The sequence below is a fragment of the Oryx dammah genome, unplaced genomic scaffold, assembly GCF_014754425.2.
Source record: "Oryx dammah isolate SB20612 unplaced genomic scaffold, SCBI_Odam_1.1 HiC_scaffold_25, whole genome shotgun sequence".
NCBI classification, from domain to species: domain Eukaryota; kingdom Metazoa; phylum Chordata; class Mammalia; order Artiodactyla; family Bovidae; genus Oryx; species Oryx dammah.
Window position 1 is genome coordinate 71,536,034 of NW_024070209.1, and position 25,693 is coordinate 71,561,726.

General features: G+C 46.9%; 2 protein-coding genes across 4 annotated transcripts; both read right to left on the reverse strand.

Moving 5' to 3' along the window:
- Nucleotides 1-346: 346 nt before the first annotated feature.
- Nucleotides 347-21,048, reverse strand: TRIM54 (tripartite motif containing 54). Of its 3 annotated transcripts, none has more exons than XM_040224395.1 (9): nt 20,515-21,048; nt 5,060-5,232; nt 4,366-4,537; nt 2,490-2,585; nt 1,570-1,796; nt 1,271-1,300; nt 1,030-1,154; nt 803-895; nt 347-499 (listed from the first exon to the last, which is right to left on the reverse strand). In XM_040224395.1, the coding sequence occupies exons 1-9, from the start codon at nt 20,680-20,682 to the stop codon at nt 483-485; spliced, it is 1,101 nt and encodes a 366-aa protein (XP_040080329.1). In that variant the 5' UTR covers nt 20,683-21,048; the 3' UTR covers nt 347-482. The 3 variants fall into 3 exon arrangements, with proteins under 3 accessions (XP_040080329.1, XP_040080328.1, XP_040080331.1); XM_040224394.1 differs by having other exon boundaries at nt 349-499; nt 1,271-1,293; nt 1,563-1,796; XM_040224397.1 differs by having other exon boundaries at nt 349-499; nt 1,271-1,290; nt 1,563-1,796; nt 20,515-21,033.
- Nucleotides 21,049-23,161: 2,113 nt separating this feature from the next.
- DNAJC5G (DnaJ heat shock protein family (Hsp40) member C5 gamma) lies at nt 23,162-25,400 on the reverse strand. Its single transcript, XM_040224401.1, has 4 exons — nt 25,215-25,400; nt 24,526-24,739; nt 24,183-24,327; nt 23,162-23,214 (listed from the first exon to the last, which is right to left on the reverse strand). The coding sequence occupies exons 1-4, from the start codon at nt 25,325-25,327 to the stop codon at nt 23,162-23,164; spliced, it is 525 nt and encodes a 174-aa protein (XP_040080335.1). The 5' UTR covers nt 25,328-25,400.
- Between the last annotated feature and the right edge of the window lie 293 nt (nt 25,401-25,693).

The window sequence follows — 25,693 nt, forward strand, 5'->3', positions numbered from 1 at the left end:
CGTGGGAAAGTGGGGTCTCCCAGGCCGGCGAGAGGGAACCAGATGCTGTGGGAGGGCTCCGTGAGAACCGCTTTCTGCCAGGGTCCTGGGGTCCCCATCGTCTCCAAATCTCCAGGAAGTCAAACCCCAGTGTCGCCGCACCACCCCCGACCCTCTTCTCTTGGCTCTGGGCTCGCGAATCCGTGCCTAATATCAAGGAGGTGCCCCAAAAGGATTCGTTCCGCTTCACCACCCCCCACCCGTCCTCGCCCCAAGAGGTCCCAGATTTGGAGAAGGGCAGGATGGATGGTGATGCTATGTCTCCGAAGCAGAAGCTCAGAGAGTGAGCAGTGAAAGGAGCTGCGGGTCGGGACGCATTAGCTCTTTATTGAGTCCCTCCCCCGCGGCGGGACGCTGGGCTGGGTGGCACGGTGGTCTCTGCTCAGGTCGTTCACCATCCAAGCGCCAGGACCCGGGTGCGCAGGATCCGCAACAGGAGCGAGTCAGTGCTGGCCTGTGCCTGGGAAAGAAAGCTCAGTGGGCGGGCGCTCCCAAGAAACAAGGCAATTCCGAAGCCCAGCTCACTCGTTCCACTAGGCAGGAGGGTTTCTCCTCCACTTCCCCACCTAACCCGGCCTCCCGTCAGCCCAGAGAGATGGATAGTGTTAAAGAAAGTTGTACTTGGGCCGGCGCGCTAGGGGGCGCGCCCCTCCTGGTTGAGGTTGGGAGTAGGGCCTCCAAGCGATCCCTGATGCCCCCGAGAGTACGATGGCCTGGCGGTGGAAGGGGGTCCCCGCCAGGCCCCGCCGATGTCCACACTCACTTTCCCGCCCATCCGTCCGCTCTTCCTCTGGTCCTGCGTTGCCCTCTTCCCCTTCTACCGCGACCTCCTCATCCTCTTCCTCCCCAGAAGTGCCTAGGCCAGGAGAAGGCTGGGTGAGTTGGGGTCCCTTATTCTCTGGCCGTCTTACCCCCATCCCTCCCCGACCCAGAGGGTCTGGACGTCCAGTCCTAGCGGCCGACCGCTCCCTCCCATCCTGGCTTCCTCACCTGGCTGGAAGTCAATGGTCCTCAGCATTTCCGCCACATGCTCCACGCTCACGGTGAATTGATCCATTCTTTCATAGCCCGGCTCCGGCCGGCCGGCCAGCTCCACCTTCGACATCGTCCCGACCCTGCAGCAACCCAGCGGCTCAGCTGGAGACTCCCAGCACCACTACCCCCGCTTCCCACCTTTGTCAGTGGAGTCCCCGCCCACCCCTTCTTCTCCCTTCCCGCTCCACCTACTCACTTATTGATCAACTCCTTGGCCTGCTGCAGGGAAGAAAGGAGGGTGAGAGTAAGCACTGTGCCAACGTCCAGCAATATCCCATTTCTGATGCCCACCACTGTCCTGCGGGTTAGGGGGGGGATGCATGTCCCAATTTGTTAAGGAAAAAAATAGATAGAGAGGGTGACTTGCCCAAAGCCACGGGGCAAGTAGGAGCCAGAGGTAAGACCTGAACCTGGCTTCCCAGTGCAAAGGCCCCCACTCCAGCCACTAGGTGGCCTGCCACTGCCTGACCCCTCCCCCCAGGGCCCACCTGCAGGTAGAGCGCCATCTGCGGCTCCTCCATGGACTGGATGGCAGACTCCACCAGCTTAGAGGAGGCCTCCAGGTGGTCTCCATACTGGCGGATGAGGCCCCTGACTCGCTGCAGCTTCTCCTCCTGCTCCCGGGCCAGCGCCTGCAGCAGCTCGCCCTTCCGCTCCTCCAGCACTGCACACAGGCCCTCAAATCTCTGGTTCAGCAACTGCTTCTGCCTCCGGCTGTTTTCCTGAAAAACCAGGAGTAAGGATGAGACCTCACAGCTGGGAGAGTACCAGGCTACTTGTCCCACTCCCCACTTAATGGCAATCACGGGGAGCCAAGAAGAGACGTGACCTGTCAATTACAACCACAAATTAGTGGCAGAGACTGGACTCCACCCAAGGGCTGCTGGTTCCCAGATCTTTTCAGTAATAATACTGATATATACTTTGTTGAGGTTTAATTGACATATAACATATTAGCTTCAGGTGTACAACATAATGATCCAATATTTATATATATTGTGAACTGATCACCACAATATGTCTAGTTAACATCCAGCACCATACATAGTGGACAAAACTTTTTCCCTGTGATGGGAACTTTTAAGATCTACTCTCTCAGAAAATAACACTATATATTTAAAGGAGTTTCATTGAGTGCTGCTGCCTAATTCTCTGACTCTGGTTTTTATTTGTATTATCTCACTTAATTCTCAAAAAGATCCATGGAGGTAGCCATCATATCATTCTCATCATCACTCTTTTACGTAGTTAAAAACAAGCAAACCCAAACACTAAGAAGTTAAGTCACTGGACCAAAGTCACAGAGGAGGACAGAGCTGGGATTCAAACCTAGCAGCCTGGGTAAGCACATTCTACTACTTGTGATTCACCTCCAGTAGCCCAGCAACTTTCCCTCCCTCCCTTTCCAGGCTCACCTCGATGGTCTGGCACACCTCCTCCATCTGTGTGATCACTGCTTGCACACGGTCATTGCCGGCCACCAGCATCGCGATGCCATCACTGAGCTCACTCTGCCACACACAGAGGCCAGCACTCAGGGCTGGAGAACCTGGAGCTAAGCCCCTCCCTCCCTGGCCAGGGCTACCCAGGAGAGGACTGTCCCCTCCACTCCACCATCAGGGCATCCTCAAGGAAACTCTGACAGAGATCTAGAGAGTTTGGAACCATTCAAGAAGTTTGGAAACACAGTCTATAAATTCTGGAAGGAAGTGGAGAGAGGAAGTCCTCCACCACCAAGTGAGAAAGAGACATTCACCAAATATCCACCAAATACCAGGCACTGGGCTGCATGCTTTATCTTCCATCAATTTTGAAAAAGTCTTCAGGATTTTCCTTTAAGATAATATTGCCTCTTCTCCATTCTCTTTATTCTCTCATTCTGGGACTCTGATATCTAATCAGAGTATCTAATATATCTAGAGTATCAGATATATCTAATCATATATCTAATATGTTAGACCTTCTCATTCCCAACCTTCTCATCTCCCAGTGCTATATTCTAAGCTATTTTTTCAGTCCTCTCCCTTTTAAAATTCTTTTATGTGAAAAAAAAATTTTTTTTTCTGGCCATGCTGTGTGACTTGTGGCATCTTAGTTCCCCAACTCAGGCCCTCGAGTGTGAAAGCACAGAGTGCTAACCACTGGACAGCCAGGGAATTCCCCAGTCCTCTCTTACTGAGAGAAAGTTGTCATTTAATTCATCCCTTGAATGTTTTGTTTTCTACAATTATATTTTCTTTCTAAAAGCTCTGTTTGGTTCTTTGTCAAATCTGCATTTTTGATAGTCTATTATTGCTTATTTTTAAATTTCATTTTTAAAGCATTTTATACAAAGCTGACTTTACATTCTTTAACAATTCCAGTATCTTAATTTCTTATAGGGTCTAAATCTGAAAATTTTGTTTCTGCTGACTTCACTCATGAGTACATTTCTTTGTGTATCTTCAGTCGGGAGCTCATCTTATGTTGATCTTAATCTAAGAAAAACCCAAGGCCTAAATTGAGGGTTTTTCCACCAGGCAGAATTTGCACTTGCTTTTGTCAAAAGCCAGGTGGCACAACTGACCACTTTAGGGATTCCTGGGATTCCAGTGTATCCTGTGATCCTTGGGGGTCTTTGTTGTAGGTCTCCCAAGTTTCAGGAGTTTGTAGGCATAGTCTCATCTGTCCAGTTCAGTAATAATTTGCCCTGTGGGAAATCCTGCCTTTCCCATGCTTATCATATTCAGGGTTCTGTTCACATCTCACGCCCCCTCCTTCTCTCCCTACCTCACCCACACTTGGAGCTTTCCTTTACTTTCTACCTGTCTATCAATTTAATTTTTATTTTATTTTTTCAATTATTTTTTAAAAATTAACTGATTAATTTCTTTTTTTGGCCATACTGCATGGCATGTGGAATCTTGGTTCCCCAACCAGGGATTGAACCAGTGCCCCTTGCATTGGAAGCTTAACCACCAGACCTCCAGAGGAGTCCCTTAATTTGTAAATAATGTTTTATGTAGAATCTACTTGTATGACAGTGAGATGGCCTTGAGAGTTCACCATACTGCATCCATTTCTCGTATGATCCTTACAACTCTCAAGTATAAGCATTTTCATCCCCATTTTACAAGTGAGGAAGAATGTTAGGGCCAGAGAGGTCAAGTGACTTACCCAAGGTCACACACTGAGCTGGGACTTCAGCCCTGATCTGCATGCCTTTGAAGTCGAGTGGAGTAAGAGGCTGCAGTTTGAGATCCCATCCTATGTCCCCACCCCCACATGCTTGCTCCCTCTGCGGCTTGATACCTTCTGGCGTTTGTAAATGGTGGGCAGTGGGGCCACCTCACAGTCCTTGTGGGCACCAAAGACCTTGCAGAGAGAGCAGGTGGGCACTTCACAGCTCAGACAGTAGATGTTGATCTTCTCGTCTTCATGCTCCTCACACATGAGGTGCTGCTCAGCCTTGGAATGCAGTGGCCTGCGGGGAGGCAGGCAGTGTAGGAGCAGGGGTCAGGGGCCAGGCAGGGGGGCAAGCGTGTGAGGCCCCCTGAGCACTTTTTCTTCAGCCTCCACCAGCCACTGCCACCCTCTGTGCCCCGACAGCTGCTGCTGTAGCTGGGCAGGCAGATGACTTCCTCTTCACTTGAGGAACAGAGCTACATACAGGGTACAGGAGGCCTAGATCCAAGAGTAGTTTCTATTCCAGGGGGCAGGAAGTCCCACAGGGAGGGAGGTCATAGAGGGTTGGCAAGGACCTTGCTGATAGATGGCCAGCCCCTCCCAGGTGAAGAACGGGAAGCACTGACCGGGAATCAGAGGCCGCCTGAGCTGGTGACCTACCAAGCTGGGGGCAAGTCCCTCCTTCTCTCAGGTCCACTCCTCTCGTCACTAAACTGAAGGGACAGGTTGATTGTTTCTGCTTCTCCCTGCTGGCCCTGATGGGCTCCCTGGCTATGTCCCAGGCCCTGCACTTCAGAGAAATGAGACCCTAACAGCTCACCGGGAGGACTCCTGCTTGTAAATGTCGATAATATTCTCCACGAGCAGGTTCCGCTGCAGGCCGTAGACACCATGTCGGTCCAGGACTACCTCGTGCCTGCAAGATGGGCAGCGGAAACGGCCCCCCGAAGACACAGTGGTGGAGCTTCGGGACTGCCACAGAGGGTTCGAGGCCTGTGGGTGCAGAGAGCGTGAGAGGAAGGCCCAGTGAGTTATGGGGGAACTGGAGCGGGTGGGAGAGAAAGTCACCAGGGCTGGGGAGTAGGACAGTGACGGAGGGGGAGGCAGCAGCTCTTTTTTGGGGGGGGGGGGGCATGGTGTGCTGCATGGCATGTGGGATCTTAGTTCCCCAAGCAGGGACTGAACCCGTGTCCCATGCACTGGGAGCACATAGTCTTAACCACTGGACCACCAAGGAAGTTCCCACCCACTCTTTTCTATGGCTGGGGGCTCCTCTGAGAGCAGCCCCAGGTGGGTGGCCACGGAAATCTCTCCCACCTTTGTCTCGTTACTCAGCCCACCCCTTTGAATGTTGCTGCATCCAGAGCCTAGCTTGATCAGGCCTTGTCAGGACAAGACCTCCTCAAAGGGGCCCAGCTTGGAGCTGTGGGGAGACATTGACCTCAGCAGAAAGACCGAGAAGGGAAATGGACTCTGAGTGGTGCAGCCAATAGCCTCCAGCCTAGGGCTCTCGTGGGCCACATGTGGGGAAGATTCTTTGCAACCCGGGGCAGGGGCACAGAGACAAATGCTGAACAACAGAGCAGACACGTAGAGTCAGGCAATCCAGGGAAATCTCTCCAGGCACAGGGAACCAGGGCTCCTGGGTTCTCATGCTGCTCCTGTAGTGCCTACTGTGCACGTCTGGGCAAGCATTCAACCTCTGCACAATTAAGGATTAGACTGGATTATTCACTCTGCCACAAATATTGAGTGTGCCAGGAAATTGCTAGGCTCTGGGGAAAAGATGACTATCCCTGCCCTCAGGAGGAGCAAACTCACAACTCCATCCAGTGGGCTGGGTGTTACGACAGGAGGAAGCTTGGAAGGAGAACTCACCAGATGGGATCAACAGTTCCTCCCATTTATACCCCTGAGAGGACCTGCTTCATCCCGTCCTAAAAAGGAGAGCCCTGCCACGGCTGAGGCCACAGAGGGTTGGCTCAGAATTGAGGACATGATCGATCACCTGACCCAATAGGACCAATCAGTTTTTCTCTCTAGGAAATTGGAATGGAGACACAGAGGCTGAGGTGACTAGACCATGTGCAGCTTCTGAACTGAAAAAAGACCTGTGGAGTTGAGCTAAGAGCCGACGTTGTGGCCATCCCGAAATCGGTACAAGTGGGCAGTGTGAGGGGTCAGACACTGTGAACAGAGAATCCTGGTCTGCAGGGAAGAGAAAGAATCGATCTGGGGAGAGAAGTAGAGAGGAAAGACAGGTGGAGACTGCTTGTTGTTCCTCAACATTCACCTCTTCTTCTTCTTCAATAATAGAGACCCTAGATTTTTAGTAAGACACATGGGATAAAGACCATGCAACCAAGCCTCCCTTCCAGCTGGGTGTGACGAGGTGACTGTGTTCTGGCCAATGGGATATAGATAGAAATGTTTTGTGCAATTTCTAGGAAGTATCTTCAGTGTGAATGGCACGCCCTACTTCTCCTCCTTTCTCCTTCCTGCTGACTGGAATGAAGATGAAATGGAGGCTGAAGCAGCCATCTAGAGCCATGTGGTAGCCACATGTTGAGAATGGCAAGATAAAAGGAGTCTGATGAGGCAGAACTGGACTGCCCACTTTCACTGGAGAGTAAAAAAGTTTTACCTACTTGAAGTCACTGTTATTTTTGGTTTTCTGTCTTTCACAGCTGAACCTAACCCTAATTGGCTGGAAGAACACTCCTAGAGAGTGATGGAGAGGATGGTCATCTGTGACTTTGTGTGTTTAGATGTATTTCCCACAGTTGGGTTCTATAAACTTCTCCAAATCCTTATCACATTTTGGCAGGATTTCTTTTTTTAAATCTATATATTTATTTGGGGGTTTGCTGGGTCTCTGTTGCTGTGCGGGTTTTTCTCTAGTTGTGTCAAGAGGGGCTACTCTCTAGTTGCAATGCACAGGCTTCTCATTGCAGAAGCCTCTCTTGTTGCAGAGCACAGGCTCTAGAGTGCTTGGGCTTCAGGAGTTGTGCCTCCCGGGCTCTAGAGCACAGGCTCAGTAGCTGTGGTGCATGGACGTAGTTGCTCGAAAGCATGTGAGATCTTCCTGGACCAGGGATTGAATCTGAGTCTCCTGCATTGGCCAGCAGATTCTTTACCACTGAGCCTTGAGGGAAGCTTTTGGTGGGATTTCTTGTAAATTGTAAGTTAACATTTTAGCCCATCATAAAGCTAAAATAGATTAGCTTGAGATTATCCCAAGGCCGTGTTTGTGTAAATAAACATAAATCCTTCTTAGTAACTGGAATTGTGTGAATATTGTTAAGTTTAGCTTAAAGACTGGGTTAAAGTGTGAGATCGCTGGGCTTTTGTTTGCTAGATACAATTATCTTTCAGTATTTAGAATCCAAGTGAGCAAGGTGGTGTTAGGAAAACTCTAAACCTGCAGACTCCTGGAATCTTAATTCTCTTTGATTTGCTGGTGGCAAGCATTTAAATATGCTTGGTGTCTGAATGGGAGGAAAGGGCACATATTATTTTTTATATAATTAAATTATTTTATTTTTGGCTGCGCTCGGCCTTCACTACTGCACTTGGGTTTTCTCCAGCTGCAGAGGGCAGAGCACTCTTCGTTGTGGTGTGTGGTGGTCTCATTTCAGTGGCTTCTCTTGTTGCAGAGCACAGGCTGTATGTGCATGGGCTTCAGTAGTTGAAGCTCGAAGGCTCTAGAGCACAGGCTCAATAATTGTGGTGCATCGGCCTAGTTGCCCTGTGGCATGTGGAATCTTCCCACACCAGGAATCCAGCCAGTGTCCCTTGCATTGGCAGGTGGATTCTTAACCACTGGACCACCAGGGAAGTCCAGGGGGCATATTCTAAAGTCTTGGCCCAGAGCAAAGACAGACTCCTAAAGCTTCTGCTAACCTCTGCCCCTCACTGCACCCTTCCTCCATACTCATTATTTAGCAGTCAACACATGTTTTGAGGACCTATTATATGTCAAGCACTGTGCTAGGGGTTTTCCAAACATTCTTGAATTTAACCCTCAAGAATTTCTTGTAAAGATGGTAGAAAAGGGACTTCCCTGGTGGTCCAGTGGCTAAGACTCTGAGCTCCCAATGCAGGGGCCCAAGTTCCATCCCTGGTCAGGGAACTAGATCCAACATGCCCCAGCGAAGATCAAATGATCCCGTGTGCTGCATCTAAGACTCAGAGCAGCCAAATAAATAAATAAATAAAATTTTTTTAAAAAGATGGTGGAGGAGTTGAACATTTACCCTCTAACCTGAACTACAAGAAATATAGTAAGAAATATACAAGTCTAACACCTATTGAACACTTAGTTTATGCGAGGCTTTGCTCTAAATCCTTTTATTTGTATTAATTCATTTCATTTTCATATCATTAGCTCTATTTCAATGATGGGAAATTGTAGCCCAGAAAAGTTAAATAAATTTGCACATGATCATCAGCCAGTTGGTGGCAAAATCAATATCTGAACGCAGGCACTCTGACCTCAGGGTCAGAGTAATCATTATACTCTGAATAATCATTATACTACATTGTCAGATACAATAAAATTTAGGTCGATTGAAGAAAGATGCCCAAAGCTAACATTTTTCTCTCTGAGCCTTAGGTGAAGTGTTTTAGTAAAAGAGTCATGAAGGACCAAGTATCATCCTTTCATATAGGAACCTTTCAATAGGAAAGAGAGGACAGCCTAAAAGTCAACTGTGCAACTGTGGACTGAAGTTATTTCAACAGAAATAAACAGAAGATGACTCATCATACCTAAATCTCATGTGCCAGACAGTGCTAGCTGGCAACCAGAGTGACCTTCTTGTCTGTGGAGAGACAGTTCAAACCTCACAGGAGACCTCCTCCCATGGCTACACATGCCCCCATGGTAGATAATTCATCATAATTCATCAGACTCGTGTGAAAAATATTCTGAGGCAACATAACCAAACTGAAACACTCAACTGCTAATCCAGGTCATACCCCTCTATTCATCCAAGAAGCCAAAGAGCTAAACAGAGATTACAAACCAGTGACAACATTCAGAGAGCCAGTCTGCTTTTGGAAGGAAGCCAAGGTCAACGGGGTTGAGTGACGAATTTACCCTCAGTACCAGATAAAGCTACCCTATTTAAAGAGGACTGATAAACAGAAGAGATGCAACAGGAGATGCAGGCCAAGATAATAAAAAAAAGGACATGGAAAAGAAAGCATGATGAACAAGGGACAAAGATACCTTCTGGAAGAACTGCTTCAACAGTTTCAATTAAAGAAATGAAGAAAACAACTCTCACATTTGTACATGACTAGTAGAAAAATCATAGCTTTGGCTAAACAGAACTTTGTCAGCAAAGTGATGTCTTTGCTTTTAATATGCTGTCTAGGTTTGTCATAGCTTTTCTTCCAAGAAGCAAGTGTCTTTTAATTTCATGGCTGCGTTACCGTCTGCAGTGATTTTGGACCCCAAGAAAATAAAATCTGTCACTGTTTCCATTTCCCACCCATCTATTTGCTGTGAAGTTATGAGACCGGATGACATGATCTTTGTTTTTCGAATGTTGGGTTTTAAGCCAGGTTTTTCACTCTCCTCTTTTACTCTCATCAAGAGGCTCTTTAGTTCCTCTTCACTTTCTGCCATTAGTGTGGCATCATCTGCATATGTGAGATTGTTGCTATTTCTCCCAACAATCTTGATTCCAGCTTGTGCTTCATCCAGTCCAGCATTTCACATGATATACTCTGCATATAAGTTAAATAAGCAGGGTGACAATATACAGCTTTGATGTACTCCTTGCCCAATTTTGAACCGGTCTGTTGTTCCATGCCCAGTTCTAACTGTTGCTTCTTGACTTGCATACAGATTTCTCAGGAGGCAGGTAAGGTGGTCTTATATTCCCATCTCTTTAAGAATTTTCCACAGTTTGTTGTGATCCATACAGTCAAGGGCTTTAGTGTAGACAATGAAGAAGTAGATGGGTTTTTTTGTAATTCCCTTGCTTTTACTGTGTCCAATGGATGTTGGCAATTTGATCTCTGGTTCCTCTGCCTTTACTAAATCCAGCTTGTACATCTGGAAGTTCTCAGTTCACATACTGATGAAGCCTAGCTTGAGGGATTTTGAGCATTACCTTGCTAGTAAGTGAAATTAGTAGAACTGTGCAGTTCTTGGAACATTCTTTGGCATCACCTTTCTTTGGGACTGGAATGAAAACTGAAACTTTTTCAGTCCTGCAGCCACTGCTAAGTTTCCAAACTTGCTGGCATATTGAATGCAGCACTTTCACAGCATCATCTTTTAGGATTTTCAGTTGCTCAGCTGGAACTCCATCACTTCTACTAGCTTTGTTCATAGTAATGCTTCCTAAGACCCACCTGACTTCACACTCCAGGATGTCTGGCTCTAGGTGAGTGACCAAACCATTGTGGTTATCTGGGGGCACTAAGACCTTTTTTGTACAGTTCTTCTGTGTATTCTTGCCATCTCTTCTTAATCTCTTCTGCTTCTGCTAGGTCCTTGCTGTTTCTGTCTTTTATTGTGCCCATCTTTGCATGGTATCTCCAATTTTCTTGAAGAGATCTCTAGTCTTTCCCATTCTACTGTTTTCCTCTATTTCTTTGCATTGTTCACTTAAGAAGAAAGCATAGTCTCCTTGATTAAAGAAAAACCAGTCACAAAAGGACAAATACTGTATAACCCTTCTTATATGAGGTACCTAGAATGGTCAAACTCACAGAGATAGAAGGGTGGTTGCCAGGGGTTGGGGGAAGGGAAATGAGGAGTTATTGAATAGGTACGGAGTTTCCATTTGGGATGATGAGAGTTCTGGAGATGGATAGTGGTGATGGTTGAACAACAATGTGAATATTCTTAATGCCACTGAACTGCACACTTAAGAATGGTTAAGATAGTAAATATCTATTTTATGTGTACTTTACCATAGTGCTACAAAAGAGAAGAAAAAGTAATCAAGACTTGTTGGGTTATCTTAGTCAAGGGCCCTACTTCAGATTCCGCACGGTGAGGACTCACCCCAGAGATTGACCTGAGGTGGGCTGGCGAGGCACATGCCTCATCACCGCTTCCATATCTGCCAAAGAAATTTCCTTGGTGGCTCATCCCACTGGCTAATCCTGGCTAAACCATTCTCCCAGGACCAGGGGCTCTGAGAAGCAGTCAATGCTTAGGCAGTCAACCTCAGTCTCTTGTTTCAAGAGCACCTTTCTTGGAAGCTGGAGAGCACGCAGGGCAGGCGAGGGGGAGGGTTACTCCTCTTTGGCCACAGGCTGGTGCTGCTCCCTGGGGTAGATGCCACAGCTGAGCACAGCTTTGCCATTCATCCCCGGGTCCCGGAGTCCTCCCCTCTTCCACAGCTCAACTCCTTCTGCCATATTCTACCTCTGGTTGGCTTTCCTCCTAACCTCGAGGGCACCTCTTCCTTTTAGTAATGGCTTCAGCAATGTTTCCCCTACCCAACTCCACATCCAACTTCCTTTGCTAGAGTAGACCCTGAAGCGTGTATGTGTGTGTGTGTATATATATAGACACATACGTGTGTGTATATGTCCTTTGGTACTAGGGCTAAACTTGACTACTAATAAACAGTGACTTTTTCTTTTGGCTTTTCGGGGGCTTCTGGCTCATGGCATGACATGTCGCTAGCTTATGCAGCTCAGACTCCCTCACTGTGCTACCCAAGTGTGCATTTCCCACAGTGTGGTGGACATACTGAGGACAGGCATGAAGATTTCAGGCAGCATGGGGATGGACATATACATTTCTTAGGTGTTTGTTCTTTAGTCGCTAAGTCATGTCTGACCGTTTTGTGACCCCATGGACTGTAGCCCGACAGACTCCTCTGTCCATGGGATTTTCCAGGCAAGAATCCTGGAGTGGGTTGGCATTTCCTTCTCCAGGGGATCTTTCCAACCCAGGGATTGAGCCTGCATTGGCAGGCAGATTCTTTACCACTGAGACACCAGGGAAGCCCTCTTATGTGTTTACCTTAATGTATATTAGAAAAAAATAACCAGCCTATAAAATTGGTGATTTTTCATGGATTTTGTCACGTAGAATTATAAATATTTCATCTTTAAAGGTGAGTGCTTTTTTACAGAGTTATTTATTTGACTGTACCAGATCTTGTTTGGGGCATGCAGGTTCTTGGTACATGCAAGATCTAGTTCCCTGACCAAGGAATCCCTGGGTTGGGAGCTCTCGGTCTGAATCACCATGGAAGTCCCCAGAGTGAGTTCTTTTAAGTAGAAATACTCGAGCATAGTACAAATGGTGTACACAGTTTTGGCAAAAATCAGGAAGATGACAGAGAATGAAGTTTGGGACATTTGCTCTAACCCTTTCCTAACTCCCTCCCCTAATCAAAACTTGTATGTCTTGTGTCCTAAACAGTTTGCAAGTGCGAAGCAGCTACCTTGAGAAAGTCATCTGTACTAGATATGCAGATAAAATTGTTCCCCATTCTTGGTAGCATCTCTGTATTTTAATTGAGAGCATCTAATGCAAGATGATATAGGGAAAGTAGCAGTGATCTGAAGATGTGGTTTGGGATTTGCCATGTATGACCTTGGGAAAACAATTTCTCTATGGCTCACATTTCCTCAGATCTAAAAAGAGGATTTGTACTTAGCAGTAGCTCCATTCAAAGGCTGATGTTCTCTGAGCAATGAGCCTTAATGGATATATTTATGGTAAGAACACTGACCAGTGTGGGGGAAGGGAGTTGTTAGTTTTTATAGCAACCTTCTCCTCTCACATCTTGCAGGTCACCATGTCCCTGTTTTGAATCCACTATCTCTAGTTTGTGCCTCCTTCTAGCTGTCCCTTGAATGCCCTCTTCCTGTTTGATATTAACAGTTCCTGAAATCCCATCTTCTCTGAAATAGCCCTAGTGTGTTTAGATAGATTTATACATTCTGTAATTTTATATTATTTATGAGGCTTAAAATTTACATAATACAGGAGCTCCCTGGTGGTCCAGTGGCTAAGACTCCAAGATCCTAATGCAGGGGACCTGGGTTCTATCCCTGGTCAGGGAACTAGATCCCACATGCTGCAACTAAGCCCCAGTGCAGCCAAAAAAAAAAAAAAAAATTCACAACACACCTGTATTATCTTTGTAACCAGAATAAACAGTAAAATTGTTTTTTCGGATAGTTAACATGCTGGTTATTTAATGCTGCTGCTTAGTTGCTTCAGTTGTGTCTGACTCCACAGACGGCAGCCTGCCAGGCTTCTCTGTCCATGGGGATTCTCCAGGCAAGAATACTGGAGTGGGTTGTCATGCCCTCCTCCAGGGGATCTTCCCGACCCGGGGATCGAACCCAGGTCTCCTGAACTGCAGGCAGATTCTTTACCACCTGAGCCACCAGGGAAGCCCGGTTATTTAATAGTAAAGACTAAATGAGTTACAATGGTATTACAATGCAACTATGTTTAACATGTTCTTAACATGGGGAGAGACTCATGAAAAAAGCAGGATGTAAGCCTACATAGACAGTAGGATCCAAATTTTGAAATGGGTGATGGGAGTTATAGGATTTTTAAATTTCTTATTTGTATTCATCTACATTTCCCAAATTTCTTTGTATAAACCATGAATTACTTTATAAAATGCATAAAATAAAAACTAAATATTTTTGCAATAATTTCCACTGAGTGATAGAATTGTGGGTGATTCCTTCTTTTTTAAAAAAAATATAATTTTGAAATTTTGTACAAGGACCTCGTATTTGGGGAAATAAATGTTTACTTTTTAAAAATACAATGCTCAATCCTGCCGTGAATGAACAGGGGGCATTAGAGTGCCAGAAGCATTAACAGGAGAAAAGATACTTAGCAGACTTATGTTAGTTTACTCCCTAGTTCATACACTACAGATGCCCTATTTCCTGGGCAGAGGATTCAGGCTCCATCACTCCATTACCTCCCTAAGGGGTTCTTACTGTCAACCTCATCCCTGGGGGCCATTTCCCCATTAACTACCCTTCAGCCCAAGGAAGGGTGAGGGGAGAAGGATTGTCAGCTATGTTAAGGGGGTTGTTCTTGTTGCTTTAAACAAACTGGATAAGCATAGATAAATAAAAGGGTTTATCTAAAAAAAAAAAAAAGAACTGTGTTAGTTTAAGGAAAGTGTTTAAGAAAATACCACTTGAAGACAGGGTAGACAGGAAGCAGGAGATGGTTATTAGAAAGAGTTTTAGGAAAGCAAAGATACTAGAGTTCAAATTACAGATAGAGGAGTCATGGGACAGAGGGAACTTGAAAGGCAGATTTTACCATGAAGGGCTTTTTAAAAAAAATTGTAAAACCTTACAGGATTTTGAATCCAAGGGTAAAGAACTGAACTTAATTTTGTAGGCAAGATTTCTAAACTGCAAGAGAAAGTCAGAGTGATTATTAATCTAACAGAAGTGATTTGGATACTCGGGAGAGAAGACTGGCCATTGCTTCTGATGTAAAGGCCCCTGGCTTCCCTGGTGGTCCAGTGGTGAAGACTCTGCGCTTCCACTGCAGGGGGCGCCCTTGGCCAGGGAAGTAAGATCTCCCACGCCTCCATCCTGCCCGAAAGACACACAGATCAGAAGCAAGTCACAACCAAGTCACCGTCTTGCCCTCAGACAGAAACAGAAAACCCTGCAAAGACCAGGGATGCCAGAGGTGGAATCTGGCCAATTGCGTGGATGTGAGTGGGCTGCTGGGGAGAGGAGGGAGTCAAAAAAATTCAGACCTTTCAAGGCTGGTGCTTGGGAAGACATTGGTGCCTGTGACGCTGCAGAACTTAAACCTGGGGGCCACTGTTCCCCAAATGAGTAGAATTCAAGTATTCTGTGAACCTTGATGGGGAAAATGACATCTTTATTTTCACTAACGTCTAGAAATTGAGCACTTTCCTTTATTATGAAGGTAGGAAGTGGGGTGTGGAATTGGGTAGGGGAAACATTGCCGAAGCCATGAGCTGTCTCTCTTTTAAGCTATATTCCTTTGGTAATGGTCTGCAGCATCCAATGGAAACATTCCATCTAGAAAGATGCTCTGTGAATGCAGTTCCTCTATTGAATCTACACTTCTCTCAGAATGTTTTCCCTCTTTCCTGGCTACCCAAAGTGATGCTGATTTGGGATACTTGCCCAGGACGTAAGGAGGGTTGTTGGCAGCTATCTCCCCTAAACTGTTGGCCTGGCCAATGATGAATAGTGGACCATGCAGGTCCTCTGAGACAGAACCTCAGAATATACTAGAGAAACTGGGGGAAAACAGGGGCAGAAGACCACACATTTGAAGCAAGTTGAAGACCTTTAGAAGAATCCAGGCGTTGGCAGCAAAAGCTGAGTTGTGGGTGGGGGGGGAGGTTTCGAGGGGAGGGCTTGCTCTGCCCAACAGAACCTAGCAGTGAGCATGACACAGGGATTTGTGAAAGGAGGCTGGCTCAGAGGAGGACTGGTAAGCAGGAGAGTGAGCCACGGGACTTCCCTACTCGGTCCAGCAGTTAAGACGCCATGCTGCCAATACAGGGGGCGTGGGTTTGATTCCTGGTCGGGGAACTTAGATCCCACATGCCAGTGGTGCAGCCAGGAAAAACAAGAAACAAACAAAAAGAAGAGTGAGCCTAGATAGGACACTAGTAACTGAATGCAAAGTCCTGAAAGAATGGAAATACATGATGATCTCTCTTCAATTTGTGAAATCGGATTGTTAGGTTTACAAGGATGTTAAACAGCAATTTAAAGCCCCTCTTTATCCATGTGTGTGTAAACAGGCTTGAAGAGGTGAAACAACCTGCTTTACAGTCATGGCCAATTTAGGAAGAAACTGGTAGGATAGAGCCCAGGAGTGCTGAGTCTCCATCTATGATTTTGTTTCCCAGTAAACCCAGTTTCTTTCCTCAAATAAGATCCTAAGCCGGCTACAAGATGAACATAGTTCATAAAATTTCAATCAACCAATTTCCCATAAAAGAGACCTGCCCAAGTCTGGGCCGGGGAGGGGACATCTCAGTGCCCTCAGTGGCAGATGGAAGTGGCTGAAGAGGAAGGCTGTGTAGGGTTTTCACCAGCTGGCCTGTACTTGTACAGCAGCCCTAACAATTAGACTGTAAAGAACTGGAATTTGGGGGACTTCCCTGGTGGTCCAGTGGTTAAAAATCCGCCTTGCGATGCAGGGGTCAAGGGTTTGATCCCTGGTCAAGGAACTAAGATCCCACACACCATGGAGCAATTAAGCCCTGCAAACCACAACCACTGAGCCTGCACACCGCTATTGGGGAGTCTGTGCACTGCAATGAAAGATCTCACATGCTTCAACTAAGACCCAAAGCAACCTAAATACTGAAAAAAAAGAAAGAAAGAAAGAAAAAAGGAACTTGAATTTGGGATGAAATAAAAGAGGTCATTTCTTTCCCAGTTTGCCCTTTATGACAGAAGGAGGCCCCTTTCTTGCCAATCCCATATCTGTAACTCTCTCCCTATATGGACACCCTCCAGAAAAGCTGTTTCTGAACAACCTTCTCACAAGGACTTCTGGTTGTCTGTTAAATTACAACAGGTTGCAGCTCATAAACAAGTGCCCACAGTGAAGTGGGGGCAGGTATAAAAATAAACCGCAGGCTGTTTTAAAGCAGTTTAGGAAGGAATAGAGTTTACAAATTCAGAAACACATGGGAAGATGTTTGTGTCAAATTCCCACCCCGACAGCTTTCCCCTAGCCAAAATGCTTGGTTGCTGAGTGGGTGCAAGTGTGGGGAAAGAGAAAGAGAGAAATTAAAGGGGGTTAATGTGGTGTTTTGGTGTTTTATTCTGTTTAAATTCAGAGAGAGAGGGAGAGAGAGAGAGAACTGTATCACAGCTCTAAAGAAAATGAGTTAAATTGTGATGGCAACTATGTAAAAATATGTATAGAGACAAGCATAATATGCAAACATGAAAACAGTTGCATTGGGGAAGGTGGGATTAATGGATGATTTCTTCCCAAACCTTTAATACGTTCAACATTTTCAATGAAAAAAAAATATTTTTTTGGTCCTGCCATGGGATCTTAATTCCCCAACCAGGGATTTAACCCAGGCCCTCAACAGTGAAAGAGTGGAGTCCTAACCACTGGACCGGCAAGTAATTACCTCAAAGAAATATTTTAATTTTTAAAATTTTGTTTCCTGACTCTTTTGTTAACCTGATGTTCAGTTCAGTTGCTCAGTTGCATCTGACTCTTTGCAACCCCATGGACTGCAGCATGCCAGGCCTCCCTGTCCAGCACCAACTCCCGGAGTTTATTCAAACTCATGTCCATTGAGTCGGTGATGCCAGCCAACCATCTCATCCTCTGTCGTCCCCTTCTCCTCCCATCTTCAATCTTTCCCAGCATCGGGGTCTTTTCAAATGAGTCAGTTCTTAAAACCTGATGTTTTAAGGTTACAATCCCTCCAAATTATTATTATTTTTTAATTATTTGGTTGGGCTGGGTCTTAGTTGTGCCGTGTGGGATCTTGTTCCCTGACCAGGGATCAAATGCAGGCCCCTTGCATTGGGAGTGCAGAGTCTTAGCCACTGGACCACCAGGGAAGTTTCTCCTTCCAAATTCTTTTTTGTTATCCAGCACAATAGTTTTTTAGGACAGCCAAACCCTGAGCGTCATCTAAATGTTTCAGAGCATGGGTGGAATAGACTGTGGCTCAGTCATAACAAGGGGCCACTATATAGCCATTCAAAAGGAAGGTGCATGTTGGAATGTGTGGCTATGGAACAACAGCCAAGAGAGTAAACCAAGGCAGGTATAGGATAAATTTAAATGTGTGCATACACACACACACACACAAATGTGTACCTAAGCATGGAAAATTTCTGGAAGGGTACCCAAGAAAGTTGGTAATGGCTACCTCTATCTGGAGAAGGGAATTAGAGAGGGCCCAAGGTGAAGATTCACTTTTCATAAAATAAATTCTTATAGTGTTTGAAAAAAATATGTGTGTGGGTGTGTAATATACTGGTATTACTTTTCTAAGTCCTATTAACTTTCTAGGCAATGTTCTAAGTGTGTTCTTCCTAAGTAGTTTCAAGATATAGAAGTCCTATTCTCATCCCCATACTTAGAAAACAGACAATCTGATTATGCCTAGAGTTGTCAAAATGTGGAGGCAATGTGTGAAAAAACTAAATATGCTCATCTTTCAGAGGGAGGTCTGCTGAGATGTATATACATAAGTGCAGCCAAAGAACTGGGTCAGCCTCCCACCAGGCCATCCCAAATAAAGCAGCAAGGAAATGAGCTGCTTCACTTTTCTCTCTTTGGAGGGCCAGGGGTGCCCTGTACTTCAAAAGATACACATTAGTCCAGATCCACAGTACCATCCCGAAGCCCTGGGAATCATGCTATCTCCCAAATATTCTACACAGGATTTGACCCAAACAATTCCCAAGTCTCTCTGGGCTCAGATCAGTATTCCAGACCCTCAGGGAACCAAAACAGTGTGTCTGGATACAGAAGACTGACTTGAACATCTTCTGGTGGTGGTTTAGTTGCTAAGCCGTGTCTGACTCTTGCAACCCTATGGACTGTAGCCTGCCAGGCTCCTCTGTCCATGGGATTTTCCAGGCAAGAATACTGGAGTGGGTTGCGATTTCCTTCTCCAGGGGATCTTCCCGACCCAGGGATGAACATCTTCTAGCCTCCATATATAGGACCCTTCCCTGCATCCCTCTGCACAGTGATACTGTGTGCCAAGCACTTTAATATTCTGACCACTCTTTTTTACTTTACAGAACATGTTACCTTCACTTTCAAAAGTTTTCTTTGCTTTCACATATTTCAGGCTCTAATGAAAGAAGGTTTAACTACAAATTCATGAGAAGGGATGGCAAAACCTTTCTGTCATTCCCCCCTGGGCATCTCAGCCTGAAGGATGCTCAGAGTTAATCAGACCAAGGGAAAACCCAAGATGGTGGGTTGTACATGACTGAATGCCTGGGATGATCAGACCCCAGAGAGGGAAAACCACTGGCTCTGAGGTTCTCTGGAACCAAATAATGAAAAGTTTGGACACTTAGAGGAATAGGAGATGGCAAAAGGCCTCTATGGGAAGATGGCAGGAGAGACCATGGAGCTCAGCAAAGACAGCAGACAACAAACGGTGGGTTGTGGGCACAGCTGCAGAATGACCTGAATTAGCCAGTCCACTATTTTCCCCCAAACATGCTGCCCCCAAAGAACTTAAAAGGGAAGCATTCTTTGGTTAAGTTAAAAATCACTGTGTTCAACACGTTTCCCCATAATTTCTGATACAGATGAAGACTGCATGTTCATGATGTTCCTTATTGCTGCTATGCCTACTAACTCAGCCAGCTCTGGTCTATTCTGAGCTTTTACTTCATTGGTAAGGACACGTGTGTGTGTGTGTGTGTGTGCCTTTATCCCTGACTCTCCCTGATCTTTGTTCCGTTTTAGAGATTACTAGAACCTACACCAGGGCATGGGGCAAGAAAGCAAGCCCATTTATATAAACCATTCTGATACGTGCTGCTTTTAGTTCTGAAACCGGGAGCTAAAATGAGATCTGTGAATTTGATTAGCTATGCTTTGCTCCGTGACCACACACAAGCCAAAACTGGTTCCATTTGGAGGAAGTAAAATGTATTCTCTGCCTTCTCCCTGCTTAAGTGACCTCAATCCCTTTTAACCAGCAGGTCTCTTGACTCACCAATCTGGGGAGGGACACAAGTGTCACCTCCAGTGGGGGTGAATTCCCAGTGTTCTGTCCACTAACTTTGCCTGCCCTCCCCCACAAGATGGATGTGCTCAGTCTTTTGCTTTAAATACAAATAATTCCACTGTCATCATGGACCTTTCTCACAGTCCACTTTTTAATGTTTCATTATCTCATTGCTATTTCCTCCAGATTTTCCAAATTGTTCTTGAAATCTCAACTCCAAGCTGGAATGCAGAGTCTAGCACAGACTGTCACACAGCCTGGTTAGAGGATCACTTCCCTGTCCAGTTTCCATGTGGGTCTCCTTTTCTCTGTAGAGACCAGCATCCCAGGGCCGTCCATGCACAGGCTGTATGCTCACCAGCCTGCAGAGCAGCTGCTGACTCATGCTTACTTTGGGATCTGCTAGGACCCCTGGCTCTCCTTCTGCCCTTCAGCCAGGACAGCCACCACCAGCCTCCTTGGAGCGCCTTCCTCCCATCACCTTCTGGGCGCTTGGCGCTGACCTGACAAAGAAGCCTCACCAGCCTGCCCCGGCCCGGCCCCGGCCCCGGCCCCGGCCCACCTGGAAGACGTCGTTGGCGCACTTGCGACACAGGTTGTGCTGGCAGGGGAGGATCACCACCGGTTTGGAGAACATCTCCAGGCAGATGGGGCAAATAAGCTGCTTCTCCAGGTTGTCCATGCTGTGTGCATCCCCTAGCAGCGGCTTGAAACCCACCGTGAAGTTCATCCCCTCAGCGATTGTGCCTACCCTGGCCTTGGCCCTGGTCTTGGCCTTCTCTCACTGCCTCTGGACCCTTCCTCCTGTACTTTCGACAGTCTTCCGACTCTGTGTTCCCTTCTGTTGCTCACTCCTGAAACAGCTCTATGTCTCCTGTCCTTTTCTCAAAACAATTTGCTCGTCCTTAGATAGCTGTTTTCAGACACTTCTCTGCCTCGCTTTAGTTTCTGCTCTGTACCCTGGCCAGGCACACGTAGCTTTTTCTCTTCCTCTCTCCCTGAATGGCTCTGTCCCTGGAAACTTCTCCTTTTGTTTCCCAGACCCCTCTTGTGCACTCTGTGGGCAGCGCTGCTTGTCTCTCACTCCCTAGAGAGATTAGTTTCTAACAGGGGGGTGGGGAACAAGGAGCATGTGTGTGTGACATTCCGGTTCCCAATTTAGCTCCTGTAAGGCGAGCCACAGCTGTCACCGAATGAGTGACCCTGACTCATTCGGGAACGGGTGACTCCCCAGAGCAAGAGTGGGGTGAACTTCACTGCTGTGGTGGAAGCCGAGGTGGGCAACAGAGGTGCCCTCCCTCAGAAGGCTCCTGTGAGCCCCCAACCCCCATGCTTGGGCCTGGGTGCCTCTTCCAGGTAGTGACACAGAGTCTCAACTGGCCTGTGTGATAGGCACCATACATGGCCTGGGTGAAAGGAGAGATCCTGCGGGACCTACAGATAGAGACAATGAAATTTTTTGCCTCCAAGGCTTAGTCAGTGACTCTGACCATCTTCTTCTGAATCCTATGATTCAAAACAAGGGCACGAGAGATGAGAGAGAGACTCTTTTTTGTTCTTGTCCAGATCTTTCGTATATCCCCCTGCCCTAGGAAAAGAAGCCCAGGAGGCTGGAGCTGGCAGGTGCGCCAGGGCCTGAAACGACCTCATGAGCATATCCCTGAGAAAACATAGGATTCTAGTCCCTGAACACATCACTGGAGCCACACCAAGGACATCTCTTGGTTTGTTAGGAAATCTAGAGAAGCAGAGTTGGGCAGAAAGGACCTGGATGCCAGGGACCTATTTGGGGCATCGAGGGAATCGGTCTCCACGGGAAATTTAGAGCACTGACAAAGTCATCATCCCAAGGCTTTGGGAGGCCTCGGCCCCAGCTCCACGTGTCCTGATCTCGGGCTCCCTGAGGCAGGCTGGTCTCAGATATGCCTACCTGTCCTCTACCTTTTTCTCCTTCTTCTTCTCTATCCCAGGCATGATTTGTCTTTTGGGGGCCCAACATATGCACTGGGATTGGATTTTAAAAAGCTCTTTTATTAACTGACATTCCTTAGCCCTTCTCCCAGTCAGGAGAGAGAAGTGTGAGGAGTTACTAGGTTCTGACCCTGCGAAGATGGGGAATGGTGTGATGAGGATACCAGACAGACAGTGTGATGAAGCACACGTGGGGAAAGGGTCTGGAAACATTTGGTCTTTACCCTATCACATTTTTCATGCCCCTATTTTAAGCACAAAACATATAGTGATCAGCTTGTACAACATGAGACCAGAAGGATGGAAGCCGGCAGGCACTGCGGTGTGAGCTTCGGTCAACCCACAGGCCCCATGCTCACGGATGCTGTGCTAGCAAAGCTGCAGTCCAGGGAGAACTGAAAGGCGGGACAACGACCTCTAAGCCTCAAATGCACTTATGCTCTTTCTGAGTTGTCTCATGGTGGTACGGGATGAGGCTGGCAATGCCAAGGGCATGGGCACCAGAAGATGAGACCAGCTCCCAGAAAGGTGAACTCGCTTGGGAATGAGGCTGAACGAAGAGTTCTTGGCGGGTCGCCTGACACAGCAGCTCCAGGACAGGATGCATCCCGCTTGGTTTTCAGGATCCTGATGGAAGTCTCATAATGGCTGACACTACCGCTGACACTGGGTCAAATTCCAAGGAAGGCACAGGAAACACAAGGTTCAGGAAAAGACTGTCACCCCTGCCCAAGACCTCACAAGGGTTGGGTAGGAGGGCTACTCTCTAACAGGTTAAAATTGGGACTAGAGCTAAAAAGAAGAACAGTGGGGTGACCCTGTACGGCCAGGGTCAGTGACAGCATCCAGGACAAAGATGGGGTCCTCACTGCGATGGAGGCCATCAGTGCTTCTGAAGACATGAGTCTTACATGTAGAAGGGGCAAATCAGGGTCAATGTCAGGACAGGGTTACTTGCTCCTCTCTTCCCCGAGTCCAGTGGCCTGGGCAGCAGAAGGCACCCTCACTGGGTCAGCATCTAAGGGCAGAAGAAGATGGCATCTTATTAACTAGAATGAATGATCATGCAGAATTTAAAGCAAACCCCCTACAGGTAAAGATACAATACCTGTAGTCCACACTATAAAGATAACTTTCCAATAAAGACTCAGCTGAATTGTTTTTAGTGTGTATTTTTTTCTTACCCTTTAGTTATTGCTGCATTTCAGTTTTCATACCTCACTCTTCTTCATCTTTTACTAATTATCATCACTAGAACCATCTTCCCCTCTTCTAAAATGTTCTCTGCGCCCTATGATGGATTGAAAAATACACATGTAAACATCTAGTAGCAATTTTTTACTCTGTTGTGTAGTTGCTAAGTTATGTCTGACTCTTTTGCGACCCCATGGACTGTAGCCCACCAGGTTCCTCTGCCCTTGAGATTTCCCGGGCAAGAATACTGTAGTGGGTTGCCATTTCCTTCTCCAGAGGATCTTCCTGACCCAGGGATCAACCTGAGTCTCCTGCCTTAGCAGGCAGATTCTTTACCACTGAGTCACCTGGGAAGCCCATTTTTTAGTCCACTGGTGAGAAAAGGGTTACCTTGCAGTTATGTATTCCTGTCACCAGATGGCACTGGTGTGAATTTCAGTCAACCCACACCTCAGGGGATAATCTCAGACACTACCTCTCTTGTTGCTGCTAAGACTTCAGTCTTGTCCGACTCTGCAACCCCATAGACGGCAGCCCACTAGGCTCCTCTCTCCCTGGGATTCTCCAGGCAAGAATACTGGAGTGGGTTGCCATTTCCTTTTCCAATGCATTAAAGTGAAAAGTGAAAGGGAAGTCGCTCAGTCACGCCCGACTCTCAGCGACCCCATGGACTGCAGCCTACCAGGCTCCTCCGTCCATGGGATTTTCCAGGCAAAAGTGCTGGAGTGGGGTGCTATCGCCTTCTCCAACCTCTCTTGAGTAAATGCAAAGAACTGCATCCTCTAACTCGTCTTCGACTACTGCCTTTTCTAGGCACAGTCTCCCACCCCATTCCTTACCTTAATGCTCACCCCATTCATTTAGCTTAACAGTCATGGAAAGCGAACATTACATTTAAACCGTCAGTTTTTGGCAGAAGCCCCTCAGAAACCAAGTGTACCCTCTTCTCTTTCTTCACTTGGCCCCAATGCTGACTTGAGAGTTTGGGGTTCACAGTTGAGAGTTCAGGGTTTCACCCACAACCCTAATTCAGCTCTCACCCCAGTCCCTGCCTGTGGTTCTCACCTGACCTTGGAGGCTGATGCTGGACATTTGATGCATATTTTTTGTTAGCTGCTTCCTCAGGTGGTGGCTTAAGTGCTCCACAGCAAAAGCAGCAGCAGCAGCAACAACAGCAACAGGTGAGCAGAGCACACAGGAGGACAAGTGTCTACAAGGTGGGAAAGAATGGCTTCAATCCAGCAGTTACTGTGTATTTCCATTCAAGTTCCACCCAGCCTCAATTCTTCCAGCACCCAATATATGAGACAATAGAAGCATTTGTTGTAGGAGAGGCGAATCAGCCATCCTAAGAGTGGAGGGTTGCCCCTCCTTCCTTATTTTTTAAGGGACCAGAGGAATTGTGTACCTTGAACCAACAACTATTCATTGTAAAATAGTATGTGACGCCTTCTTCGCCAAAGTGATCATATATATATATTCCCAATGAGCCATGCCGGTCATAAATTTTCCGCTTCTTAGGGTCACTCAGTACGGCGTGGGCTGTGTTGATCTCCTTGAAGATTTCTGCTGCTTGAGCATCCCCTGGATTCTTGTCTGGATGATACTTCAAGGCCAGTCTCCTAGCAGGCAATACACAAAAGAAGGGTGGGCAGAGGATGGGAGTGGTGGGGGTGGGAGGGTTACAATGAATAACAGGGATAAGTCTCTAGAGGGTGAAGAAAGAATGCATAAGAGGATGGAGACAAGCAGCCCAAATCTACATTCCTTCACACGGAAGAGGATGATGGCCCCATCTGGCCCCAAAGTGGAGGTCTGGGTATTTAAAAATTGGGTCAGGGGACTTTCCTGGTGATCCAGTGGTTAAGAATCTGCTTTCCAGTGCAGAGGACGTGGGTTTGATCCCTGGTCAGGGAACTAAGATCCCATTTAGGCAACTAAGCCAGTGCCTTCTAGAGCCTGCATGCCACAAGAAAGACCTGATGCAGCCAAATAAATATTAAAAAAAAAAAAAGAGGGGGGGTCAGAAAGCAAGGTAGGAGGAGAAGGGTTTAAAGGGGAGAATTGTGAGATTCAATAAGGGGCTGATGTCTGAACCTGTAGGCCTTCTTGACGTCTTCAGGTGAGGCGCCCTTCTTAAGCTCCAGCACTGCATAGAGGGTTGACCCAGACTTGGACAACTGGCGGGCAGCCTCGTCCACATGAGCCATGATCTGGGTGGGAGGAGGGGAAGAGTTTGTGAGAACTTCCAGGGGTGGGGGCCACAGAGAAGTGAACTTCCAGTGACAGGAAACTCATCCCCTTCAGGGGCGAGGCAGGAAAGTGGCTAATGGGACAAATATCAGACAATGGTGAGCAGCATCTGTGACTAGCAGGAGGGCACAGGTGACAAGACATTTGAATTCAAATTTTACAGAGGAAACGTCTTCTCCTCAGCTTCCCCAGTGCCCATCAGATGCACAGAGCTCCAGACACCCCACATCCTACAGAGGTGAGGTAAGAGGAGGGCTAAACCCTGCCAAAAGATCCATTTTGTCCAGAGCCTCAAGTACTGTACAGAAGGAGTCCTGAGCCTC

Coding starts and splice junctions, on each gene's coding strand:
- DNAJC5G (XM_040224401.1), bottom strand. CDS start 25,327: ATGGCTCATGTGGACGAGGCTGCCCGCCAGTTGTCCAAGTCTGGGTCA. Junction 24,328..24,525: donor TGAATAGTTGTTGGTTCAAG/GTACACAATTCC, acceptor CCCACCTTGTAG/ACACTTGTCCTCCTGTGTGC. Junction 23,215..24,182: donor GCATCAGCCTCCAAGGTCAG/GTGAGAACCACA, acceptor AATCCATCATAG/GGCGCAGAGAACATTTTAGA.
- TRIM54 (XM_040224395.1), bottom strand. CDS start 20,682: ATGAACTTCACGGTGGGTTTCAAGCCGCTGCTAGGGGATGCACACAGC. Junction 1,301..1,569: donor GAGCCGCAGATGGCGCTCTA/CCTGCAGGTGGG, acceptor CCTCCTTTCTTC/CCTGCAGCAGGCCAAGGAGT. Junction 1,155..1,270: donor GCCAAGGAGTTGATCAATAA/GTGAGTAGGTGG, acceptor GGGTTGCTGCAG/GGTCGGGACGATGTCGAAGG.